This window comes from Sarcophilus harrisii, chromosome 1 (assembly GCF_902635505.1).
Source record: "Sarcophilus harrisii chromosome 1, mSarHar1.11, whole genome shotgun sequence".
NCBI classification, from domain to species: domain Eukaryota; kingdom Metazoa; phylum Chordata; class Mammalia; order Dasyuromorphia; family Dasyuridae; genus Sarcophilus; species Sarcophilus harrisii.
In genome coordinates this window covers 491,620,280-491,632,804 of record NC_045426.1, presented here as the reverse complement: position 1 = coordinate 491,632,804, position 12,525 = coordinate 491,620,280, and the positions used below count along the sequence as shown (strand labels likewise).

General features: G+C 34.2%; 1 protein-coding gene across 1 annotated transcript in view; it reads right to left on the bottom strand.

Moving 5' to 3' along the window:
* The window catches only part of TMEM241 (transmembrane protein 241), a 164,785-nt gene that overhangs the window by 146,502 nt on the left and 5,758 nt on the right, over positions 1 to 12,525 (bottom strand). The window contains exons 2-3 of the mRNA XM_023496205.2: positions 10,598 to 10,644; positions 7,167 to 7,244 (exon numbers count right to left, since the gene is read on the bottom strand). Coding sequence (XP_023351973.1) covers positions 7,167 to 7,244; positions 10,598 to 10,644 — 125 coding nt within the window. The remainder of the gene's footprint in view (positions 1 to 7,166; positions 7,245 to 10,597; positions 10,645 to 12,525) is intronic.

The following is a 12,525-nucleotide window of genomic DNA, read 5'->3' as shown; positions in this document are numbered from 1 at the left end:
GATTTATCCTCATAACCAACATGAAAAGCAAATATTTATTATTATTATTATTCCCATTTTTCAGAAATTTATAGAAAGTTGTCCTGAAGGTAAAAATCTTGTGTATGGGTTTATCTTATAGATATTTATGTAGAGGATAGTGATAGGGCCAGGATCAGTATAGAGAAGCTCTGGGTGAGAAAATGCCTACCAATGCTAATTTGCACCTACTTTTATTTATTTATTTTTTTATTCAGAGAGGCCACTTATCTGAAGTCATATCGCCAATACAGGCCACAGGTAAGAATTGAATTCAAATTTCCTCACTCCAGAGTATTTAGTATACTATGCAAAATACCCAAAACAATATATATTAAAACAACAACAACAACACTCAATTACTCTACCAATTGCTTTCAAAACTGAAATAAAGCAAATATTTAGAGGGGTCTCATCTAGCAGGAACAAGATACAGCCAGGCACATACACAACCTTACATCTTTCACTTTAATCCCCTTTAAATGTATGTTTATCCCCAAGAAAGCATAATATCTGTCTACCTTCATATCCAAGGGAGACTATCAGTGTTTGTTTCTCATTAGAAGATAAGATATCTGCTGCCTGATCCAAACTAGACTTATTTCCAGGGTTAAATATCTAGGATATTCTGGTCCCCAAGCTCCAAAGGCAGGCTGACCCAAAGAGATTAATTACAAGATGACCCAAAGAAAGAGAGATTCAGAAAGTTTAAGGGCCCCTAGCACATTTTATAGCTTTGTTGATTACCTCAAACCCTAATTGTTCCTTATAGGGTAGTGTTTGGATATTATTACCACTTTGGATTTATGTGCACATAAACACATTTTTATTGCTGCAAATACTTGCATTGTGGCCTTCTGAGTTTTTACAGGTGGGTTGCAGGAAAACTAAGTGTGTTAAACCAAGCAGCTAGAATAAGTTAGCTGGCATGAATAATAAAACCGTTGTAATTGAGATGAGAACTAATTAAATTAAATCACTTGTTTTTCAAATAGAGCATGCATTATTGAGTGAACATCTGCTCCTTGAAAATACACCGAAATTTATCCCTTCTTTTCTTGCCAGGCTCAGGGGTCTGAAATTTTAATAAATTCCCCATATTCTACTGACACCTAGTGGATTTTGGCAGTTCTTTCTAAACAAGAAAAATAACAAGACTATACTAAGACTACAATCAGGGTCAATTTGTACAAAGGAAACAGCCCCTCTCCTTTTTAAGATCTCCCAATAATATCTGGCACATTTTATCCCTCAATCTCATTTCTTTTCTCTTTTCTCATTTCTTGCTTCTTGGTTCCTCATTTCATTTTCTTCACTCAGAACCATATTTCCTTGATAAACTACAGCCTACTTAAATTAGAAAATAGTTAAAATATTACTAAGGAGCCCAAATCATCTTGTAATCCACCCAAGGTGGAGGATGGGAGTAGACATAACAATTAAGCACCAAAAAAAGAAGCTTAACATAAAGGCAGTTCCATAGTGGGGATTGGTCTTGGGCTAAGAAAAATTTCCAACTTGGAGGAAAATTCCTCTCCTAAGAACCTCTTCCAAACCCCTGGGAGAAATCCTGAAGGAGCCTTCTTTGCCTTCATTCCCTCCAAATTCTATCCACAGTAACTGGTGTTTTTATACAGCTCTAAAGTTTCCAAAATATAAAAAACGTATATCACTTGAGCCTAACAGTCCTGCCGAAGAGTTGAATGAAAATGTGATATTAAGAAATCTAAGTTCACTAGCTACTAAAATAAATGAAACAGAATAAGAAAGGAAGGTGGTACTCTTCTTTATTAATATAAAGAGAAATATTGGCAAATAAGAGTTCTTTTATATACATATATATGTATACACACACACATATATATATACACACACACACACACAAATGATATCACCAATGAAGCAATATGTAATATCTGTAATACTCTTAGGACAGAGTGACTTTTGATATTAGTTTTGATTAAGTTTCCTGAAGAAAAAACATTTTTTTAGGTTAAAATAGAAGTGTCTCTCACCTAACAAGAAGGTGGGACAAGATACAACAGTCATTTGAAATATGGACTCTAATAGTGGGTCCAATAGACTCATAAATAAAATGACAAAAAATAAAAAATTAATCCACTAATAATAATAATGCCACTGAAGTGCTAAAACCATGCTTTGGATCCTCCACTGCAATTCAGTAACTATTACATAGAATAGTATAAATGAAAGAGTGCTTTTCTTGAAGTCAGAAGGCCTTGGATTCAAATTCTGCCTCAGTACTTACTTGCTAAGGTACCATGAACAACCACTTTCACATTCCATTTCCTCATATGAAAAATGGGGACAATAATAGCAATAATAATATTGAGATAATGGATGTAAAACTTTGTGAAACTTAATAAAGTTCTATATAAATCTGAGCTTTTATTGATTGCTACATACAGAGCTGTTATAGGAATTTGTTGTTATTCACTCATTTCGGTCATATTCGACTCTTCATGACCCCAATTGGGGTTTATTTGCAAAGATACTGGAGTGATTTGTCATTTCTTTTTCCAGCTCATTTTATAGACAAGGAAACTGAGGCAAACAGGCTTAAGTAACTTGCCCCAGACATACAGTTAATGTCTGAGGCTGGATTTGAACTCAGGGAGATGAATCCTCCTGACTACAGGGCCAGCAGTCACTTTATCTACTGTCCTACCTAGCTGCCCCTCTAAATTCTAGGGGCTATTATCCTAGACATAAAATAGTCTCTCAATACAAAGTCAAGGGGAATGGGGTGGGAATACTGTACACCAGATCCACCAAGCAAGTACAAGATGAAACAGGAGAAAGTACAAACCAGAAAGGACACAGGGAAGAATTCCTATGGTATAGGTAAGTACCCTAGCCCAGTGGAATACTAGTAATAATGTGCATTAGGGAGGTCAGTCTGTGAAAAGGCAAGAGACAAGAGATGGAATTTCAAACTTGGGAAGCAGTGACGGGAATACAGAGTTTGAAAAAAAGAAGTAATATGAAAAAATCTGGAAAGGTAAGTAGGAAAGTTGTTAAAGACTTTAAATATTAAATGAAGGAGTTTGTGTTTTAGTAGCTTGTGAATATAAATAAGTAGAGTGTGAAATAAAAAGCAATTGATAAACCTTACAGTACTGTATGTCAGGTATTATAATAATTGTTATTATACTAGACACAATAGGGAGAAGACTGAAGTTTTCAATTTGAGCAGGAGAATGATATTGTCATATTTTTCCATTGCAGGAAACATCTAACAATGGCTGAAAATAAGGAGAATTTAGGAAGTGCCTTCCCCATTTCTAGAAGGGGGGGCCCTTATGAGACAATGGGGAAGAGCTGGGAAAAAGGGAAAGCTGAACAAATAAACAAAGTGATGAAGGAATATCAGAGAAAAGAAGGAAAAGGGAGAGAAAATAGAGTCTTGGGAATCAGTTAAGGAAAATGAGAGTAATGGAAATCCACTTGGGAAAATAGGAAAAAAAAAAGAAAAAACAAACAAAAAACAAAACAAAACAAAACAAGAATTGCTATAGTGTAAAAAGGTTGAGGGTGAAATGACAAGGACATGTATCCCAACTTCTTTCCTTTCACAAAAGTACCCAGACCTCAGTTGCAAAAATGCCATTGTCAGAATATGGATTCAAGAGCCAGAGACTAGAGTCACTGGGGCAACATTGGTGCTATAGCTCCCATTGTGGCCCCAGATGTTGAAAACTGGAGATGCTCTTGCTCAGATTAGCCCAGCCTAGCCTTCACCTCAGATCCGGGTACCAGACACTGGAAGTGGAAGAAGTACAGTTAGCACTTCCATATTCATATTGTAATTTTCCCCAAACTGTCTTGATATATCTGGTCAAGAAATTAAATGGGAATTTTGGGGAGTTTTGAGGAAGCCACAAATCACACTCAAAGGCCAGCAGAGGATGCAGTAAAAGCTTAGAAACTCAGAAATGCACAAAATATATGCATAGTATTATAGAATGTCAACATATTTTATCTTTTAATACCACAATAATTCAGATTCTCTGGTACAGAGGAAGGGACAAAAAGTTTTACACAGATTTTCCAGATCAAGGAGTGCCATTTCCCTCACCCCTGTGATATGGAAGGGATAACTGCATTTTGTTCCCAATCATCAGGTGCTATGTTACAGATACTGCCCCCGTAGATTGAGTGGAAATCACTGTAGCACTATTTAGTACAAAGAGACCCACAGAAGCATCACAGTTTCCTGAGTCCCCCATGACAAATGAGACAAATGTTAAAACACTTCTCCAAAAGACTTGGGCAACACAAAAACTTATAGCAAATTCATGCATCTGTGTTCTGTTGGCCTTTGTTAATAATATTAATAATAATAATCAAAATCTGGGAAGATTTGTATGAACTGATGAAAATGAATTGAGTAAAGCCTGGAGACTACTATATACTCTATAACAAGCACGTTGTAACAATGATCAACTGTCAAAGATTTAGCTACTCTGATCAATACAATGATCCATGACAATTTCAAAGGATTCATGAGGATAAAAGTTATCCACCTCCAGAGAGAGATGAACTCCAAGTGCAAATTGAAGCATTTTTTTCTTTCTTTTTTTTTTCTTTCTTTTTTACAACATGGCTAATATCAAAGCTTTTGCTTTATTTTGCATGTATAATAAAAATCAAATTACTTGCCTTCCCAATGGGTGAGGAACTGGAAGGAGGGAGTGAATTTGAAATTCCAAGTTTAAAAATGAATGTTAAAAAAAAGATAATCACACAATCATAAGACCTATGTCACCAAAACAGGCAGGCTTGGTGCTATGAAATACTAATAAAATTCAAACTTCTTTGTGGAAATTTACACCATCATTATCTAGTGGTAGACCTCAAACAGTTGTCAAAGTGATATAAAACCACAAGTCTGACCACATCACTCAATAACCACCCAATAAATTCTAGAAACAAATATAAACTTCTGTATTTGGTATTTAAAGCCGTTCATAATCTGACCCTAACATAATTTTCTAGACTTATTTACAAGTTACTTTCCATTGCATACTGTGTAGCCCAACCAAATTGGCTTTTTGACTATTTGTCATACACTCTGTTATTAATCTCCATATTTTTGCCCTAACTGTTCCTTCAAATTATCTTATATCTCTTGCACAAATTCCTTTCATTATGTGTTGACTTCCTTGCTTAGAATGTAAATTTCTTACGCACAGAAACTTTCATTTTTGAGTTTGGATTCCTAACATATTACACAGTACCTGGAACATAGTAGATGCCTAATAAAAAATCTGTTGTTTGTATGATGATTGTATGGTTTTTAAGTAAGGTAGATTTTAGCTATAAACAACTGATTACTCTTTACTCTAGGAGTATAAGCATGCCCCTAATTAACTAACTGACTAATTGTTCTTGCCTATTAGTATTTTAGCTATTAGTTTGGAATTTTTAGTCAAGACATATGTTGATGGTTCTCTAGCAAGGTCCCCTGATAGAAAATTACAGAAGCTTCTATTTGATCAGTTGGCAACCTTTTTTCATAAAGAGAAGAGAAACTCGGCTAAAATCAGTTTCAGCTCTATTAGCATTTGTGTTAAGTCAATACAATTTCTCTCACTTTGAAATAATTTTCTTTCTCATTAGAGTGGTTGAAAAGTACTAAGTGGAAAGAGACTAAAAGCAATTTTCAAGTTCTGAGTAATTATAGCAAATTCTTTTTAAAGAATTATATATATAAATTTCAAGTGGCTTCAGAATACAGGTTCTATAGGACTAATTCTTCCATTTTCATGCAGGACAAATTGTCAAATAAATCTCAACATCATTATAACTTTAAAATATTGTTGATTACATCCATTTAAGTCACAATAGGTCACAGTATGATCAGCTCAAAAGTGCATAACTATTTCTGCAAGGAATTGAACATCTGTTAGAAAAATCACGTTAAAAGTTCTCCAAGGATTTGGCAACCACAGCAGCTGCTATACAACAAAAACAACAAACATGTGGCCAAAGAAACAGCAGTATCTTTCCTAAAACAGAAGGCTCTGTGATACATCCAGGATTAGGTGCTAATGACCAACAGCCTTGGCAAATAAGCCTGAAAGGAAAATGATTCAGACAAGAATCACTTTTATGGAATCAGGATTATATGTGGCCAGAGGCTGACTCATATTTGCAAATCTTACATATTTTCAACATATTAATAATTGGACCATCAAAAAGAGAAAACTGATTTAAAAAAAAAAATCAACATCAACCTTAGAATCAAACTTAGAATTGTGGGATATGACCACAAATTTCTAGGGAGAATTAACACTGATTTTTATAGGTTGGAACCAGTTTTCTCTCTGAAATTTGGTGTTTTCTCTATAGCAATTTGTTCCACAAGATTTTATTTTCCAAGGAATTCTGAATGTTTATTATGATGTATGAAACTCCTTGAAAGACAATAGTAAAAATGTAATGCTATGATAGTGTTCTTTTAGAGGGCAAATAACTTCATGTGAAAGCCCTGTGCTTGACTTCTGTTCATCAATTTTCTTTAACATTAGTACCTTCCCTCTGAGATTATATCCAGTTTATTCTGTCTATATTTGTCTGCATGTTGTCTTCTCCATTAGACTGTGAGCTCCTTGAAAACAAGGACTATTTTTTGTTATTGGGCATTATTTTCATAGCTTTATCCTGGATATATGGATACTAATAAAAGAATGGTTTTGCTAGAATGGGGAAAAGTGAAAGAACTTAAAGGAGATTCTCTAGTTAGTGAAAAATACTATGAATCCTAAGATATTTTAACAAATAATCTTTAAAAACAGGTTATAATCATTGCATTAGTATGTTATACATCATCTTAAACTGTGATTCACAACCACAAAAATATGATTAATTATCAGTAAATGTTTAATTTGTGTATCTATTTCATATACTTATAAACCTGGAATCATCTAAAAATTTCTCAGGTGAAAAGGTTTAAGAGGCCCTGTTCTTCAGCACATTTCAGTTATGAGTTATCCTATATCTCAGAAAAAACTCAAACCATTATATTTTTAAAAATCAAAGTCAAATGAAAAAATCTAAGAATGAAACATATGTTTAAAAAAATTAAAAGCTTATGAATTATGCAAGGATAGAATTCACTGTACCTGGAATTGCTGTTGATCTCCACCCATCCCAGCTTCCAAGAAATGTGAAGCAAAAGTCCACCAATTAATGTCTGCCACCTGAAATAATACAGTTATCAATAGAAATATCACAGAGGATAAGATTACTATCATAAAACATACTGACTACAATCCAAGAACATTCACAGACTAGTATCAAATGCAAACACATTGAATTATTTTACAAATATGAATTTCCTTCCTTGAAAGAGTCCAATGCCTCTTTTAAGAGAATGCACAGCCAAAAAGAGAATAGTTTCCTATGTAATTTATAATTTTAAGCATATTTTATAAAATATACTGTCTACAATCCAAGAACATTCACAGACTAGCATCAAATGCAAACACATTGAATTATTTTACAAAAATGAATTTCCTTCCTTGAAAGAATCCAATGACTCTTTCAAAGGAATGCATAGCCAGAAAAAGAATAGTTTCCTATGTAATTCATAATTTTAGGAATATTTTAAGTCTTTTAAAAGAAGCCATTCGTGGTGCTGTGGATAGAACACTGGGTTAGGAGTTCAAATTTGGCCTCAGACACTAACTAGCTAATTTGACCCTGCCTCAGTTTCCTCAACTATAAAATCAAAATAATACTAGCATCTACCTCACAAGATTGTTGTGAAAATTAAGTAAAATATTATTTGTTGGAAACAATAATAACAAAGTATTATTGAAAAGACTTAGCACAGTACCTAGCACATAGTAGACAATAAATGCTTATTCCTTTCTGCCCCCCTTTTATATTTGGAGTCCCCACACAGGAAATTTTCATGATCATCAGTTCTATCAAGCAGAAGACTAGAAATCTATTGCATTTATGGTAGTCATTTTTTACACACTACTAAATATTTGGTACTCAACAACTAAGTTCTTAATGCCACATTTTCCAAGTATATTAGAATGTTTTCCCCTAGCAGATTTTTTCTATAAGCACAGGTAACATATTCCTTTTTTTTTTTTTTTTTTTAACTATCACATGGAATAAAAAATATTCAGATTTTTGGAGTATGTCTACTTTAGAAGAGCCCAATTCTCTCAAATTTCAAAACAAAATTTAAGAGATCTTCTACAATCTCTATACCCATAGCATTCTGCAAGCTAATTTTCAGGAGTGAAAGCAAATGTCAGGGAACATAAAAGGGCAAAAAAGGACACAAATTGGCATCTGAGTTTTGCTTGTTTATTCCTCCAAACTGAGCTGGTGCAAACAGTTTGAAGCCAGAGTTTCAAAGTTTAGTAAATCATGTTCTGTGTGCCAAAACTCGGAACAGAACATTACAACTTTTGGTCACTGGGCTATGTTCAAGCACAGTTCATATTTAATGTGGATCTCCTCTAGTAAAACATAGGTAAAATAGTTCTCCTTGCAATACCTTAAGTAGTAAATGCTTAATAAATATCCATTGGTTAGTTGATTGCTAATTGCTGCATAATGGACTTAAGGGCTAGGGATCTAAAAAATCAATTATTGTGGGGTTTTGTTTTGTTTTTACTGCCATATGCCTACAGATTTATGGGTCCCTAAAAACTAAATGACTTCCTCACCACAGAAATATTCCATTCTACATGAGACTACAGCTCCATAAGATAGTCCTACATCAGTGATTCTTTTGCTTCATTATGGCATGGAAGTGTCCTCAGGTTTCTGAAGAACAGAAGATTAATCTGAAGAACAGATTAAAAAGGCTTTGAATAGCTTTGCACTGTTTATCACCTGAGGTCTAATTGAATTAAATTCTAAGGTCTTCAAAATATTCACCATAATAACTTGTGAAGACCCAGTATCAGTGACATATAGGTGGAGGGATTACTTACAAGATGAAACCATGGATCTCTTGAAATATTGTTATATCCATAATATTAGACTTCTTAATTCTCAATTGTGCAAACCCTTTAGTTCTTCTTTTCAATCAATCAATAAACACCGATTAAACTCCTATCCATGCTACTATTCTAAACTCTGAGAATACAAAAAGAGGCAAAGGAAAGTTTCTGTCCTCACAGAGCCTATAATTTGAGGGACACAACATTCAAACATCTGGCTACCCAAGGAAATCCTGGAGGAACCCAGATTCCTCCCAAAGGTTCCCTGAATGAGAACTTGATATAAAATGTCAAGGCTAAATGCAGAAGCTCCAAGGCAACTTGGAGATTCAGGGTATAACCTCTAGAACCCAGTGGGATAGCTCTTAAGATTTTAGCCCTAAGTTCTAAGAAACATGTAAAATTCTGGAGTATTATTACTATGCTAAGAATTAAACTGGAAAAAAAGTATTAAAGATTAGTATTTTCCACTGGGCTTAATTTGATATTGTCCATCTGATATCAATTACCTAACCTCCAATCAACAAATAATAATAACTCACACCTATGTCAATCAATAATCATTTATATAATAGCTCATGAACTGAATCTGTGATTTAACCAGGGAAGGTAACTCCTAGCAAGAAACTTCCTTGGCCAGAGCAGATAAAAACTTATTGAAACTTCCTTGGCCAGAGCAGATAAAAACTTATTTATCTGCCCTGGCCAAAGAAGTTTCTTGCTAGGAGTTACCTTATTCTGCAACGTGAGAGTTACTTGAGGCACTTTAAGGTTGGATAACTTGCCCAGGATCACCAAGTCATTTTATATTAACGGTAGGATTTAAATCTAAATCTTCTCACCTTCAAGACCAGCTCTCTCCACTAAATTACACTGTGTTTCTTATTATGAAGACAAAAATAAAAATGAAGCAGTCCCTGCCCTCAGGGGCTTTTTTTTTTTTAAAGGAAAAATCATGGCCACACAAATATACAGTCACTGAAGTAGAGTAAAAGTATTTGCTGGGGTGAGAGAGAGAGATCAGGTCTCATACAGAAAGATGAACCTGAGTTTTTATCTCATGACTATTTACAAAGCACATACTATCTGTAGCATTTGTCTCAGTCCCACAGTTTATTCACAAATACAGAATATTCTTACAGAAAAATGTTATGGGCAATATCTTTGGTGTTGGCAAGGTCCATTATGAAAAGTGAATGCCTTTTTTTTATCAGGCCCAGTGAATAACTGAGGGATGAGTTTTATTCTCTCTCGTAGCACTATCAGATATCATCGTCATTCATTTAATTTACTGTTACTGAGTCTTATTTTTTTTTTCAGTCATGTTCAATTCTCTATGATTCCATTTGGGGTTTTCTTGTCAGAGACACTGGAGTGCTTTTCCATTTCCTACTTCTGCTAATTTTACAGATGAGGAAACTGAGATAAACAGGATTGAATGACTTGTCTAGGGTCACTTGTTATTAAGTATCTGAAGCCAGATTTAAATTGAGTAAAATAAAGTCTTCCCGATTCCAAGCCATGTGCTCTATGGTGCCACCTAACAGACATGTTTCATACAAATGTATTTAAAGGGTACTTACCCTTGGAATAAGGTGGGGTAGGTGAATTTCAAGACAGACAGGACATACTGAAAAACAAAAAACAAAGTTCACAGATATTATAAACCTCCCACATGCTATACGGAAATCCTTTGAGTTGTGATTTCCACCCTAATGAAGAAACATCCTTTAGATTGTGGGAACTGAGTCCGGACCAACATAGTATTTTCGCTCTCTGTTGTTGTTTGCTTGCATTTTGTTTTCTTTCTCAGTTTTTTTCCCCTTTTTGATCTGATTTTTCTTGAGCATCAAGATAATTGTATAAATATGTATACATATATTGAGTTTAACATATATTTTAACATATTTAACATGTATTGGATTACCTACCATCTAGGGGAGAGGGTGAGGAGAAATAGGGGAAAATTTGGAACACAAGGTTTTGCAAGGGTCAATGTTGAAAAATTATCCATGCATATATCTTGTAAATAAAAAGTTTTAATAATTAATTTATTTATTAAAAAAGAAGAAAGAAAGAAACATCCTCTATTAACATAGGCTGGTATCTCCCTATAACTTAGAATCTTAAAAGCATTATCTAGAGCGTTGAACCTCTAAATTGCTTGACCAAATTAACCCAGTTAGCATGTCAGAGGTAGAAGTTGAACTAAAGTCTTTATTCCTCCAAAGTCAGCTCTATCTCCTATGGCATACTCCTCTTACAATATTTCTGTCCTATTGTTGAACCTTATACAAAAATCCAAAAGTTCAAATAATCAATCCCCTTCATTTAGACATATTCAAATTCTCCCAGGAAAAAGCAGGGTAAAAATCAAGGAAATGGACCTTCCTCCACAAACTGTTATTTAGCTCTTTTTAGTTGTATTCAACTCTTCTTGACCTCATCTGAGTTTTTGTTTTGTTTTGGGCAAAATACTGAAAGTTTGCTACATCCTCTTGTTTCTTCATTTATAAAAGGAACTGACAAACAGGGTTAAGTACTTGTCCAGGATCACACAGCTAGTGAGTGTCAGAGGTCACATTTGAACTCAGGTCTTCTTGACTCCAGGCCCATGGTTTGTCCACTGTGGCCCCTAGCTACTTCTGGACAAAGCAAAACAACAACTTTGTAAACAACTACATAAATATAAGAACCGACTGGAAGAGAAAATGCAAAAATGCATCTCTCCCTTCTTTGTAGAGGTGAGACTGTGGGTAGAACAGAGTATGTTCTGTTACATTTGATCAATGGTGTTGCTTAGCTTTAATGAACTGCTTTTTTCCCCCCTCCTTTTCATTCTTTGTAAAAAGGGACCACTCTCAAGGGAAAGGGAAGAGTCAAGGATATACCTGGAAATGTAGCTGACAAAGTAAAAGATAATAATTTTTTAAAATTTTAATTACTCTAAATTAAATTAATTTTTAAAAATTTATTGTTAAATTGAAATTTATTTTTAAAATTTTAAAATTAAAAACTAAAAAAATTTTAAAAATAAAAATAATAAATTGTATCCCAAGGAAATCTTAAAGGAGGGAAAAGCATATGTGCAAAAATGTTTATAGCAGCTCTTTCTGTAGTAGCAAAGAATTGAAAACAGAGTGGATGCCCAAAAATTGGGGAATGACTGAACAAGGTTGGTACATGAAGGTAATGGAATATTATTGTTCTATAAAAAAATGATGAACAAGCTGTTTATAGAAAGGCCTGAAAAGATTTACATGAACTGATGCTGAGTGAAACAAGCAGAACCAGGAAGACATTGTACACAACAACAGCAAGAATGAGCAATGACCAACTATGAAAGGCTTGCTTCTCAGTAGTTCAGTGATCCAAAGGAATCTCAATAGACTTTGAACAGAAAATGCCATCTGCATCCAGAAAAAAGAACTAAGGGGACTGAATGTAAATCAACCCATGCTATGTTCATTTCTTTTTTCTGCTGGTTTTTTTTTAAATCTCTCCTGTGGTT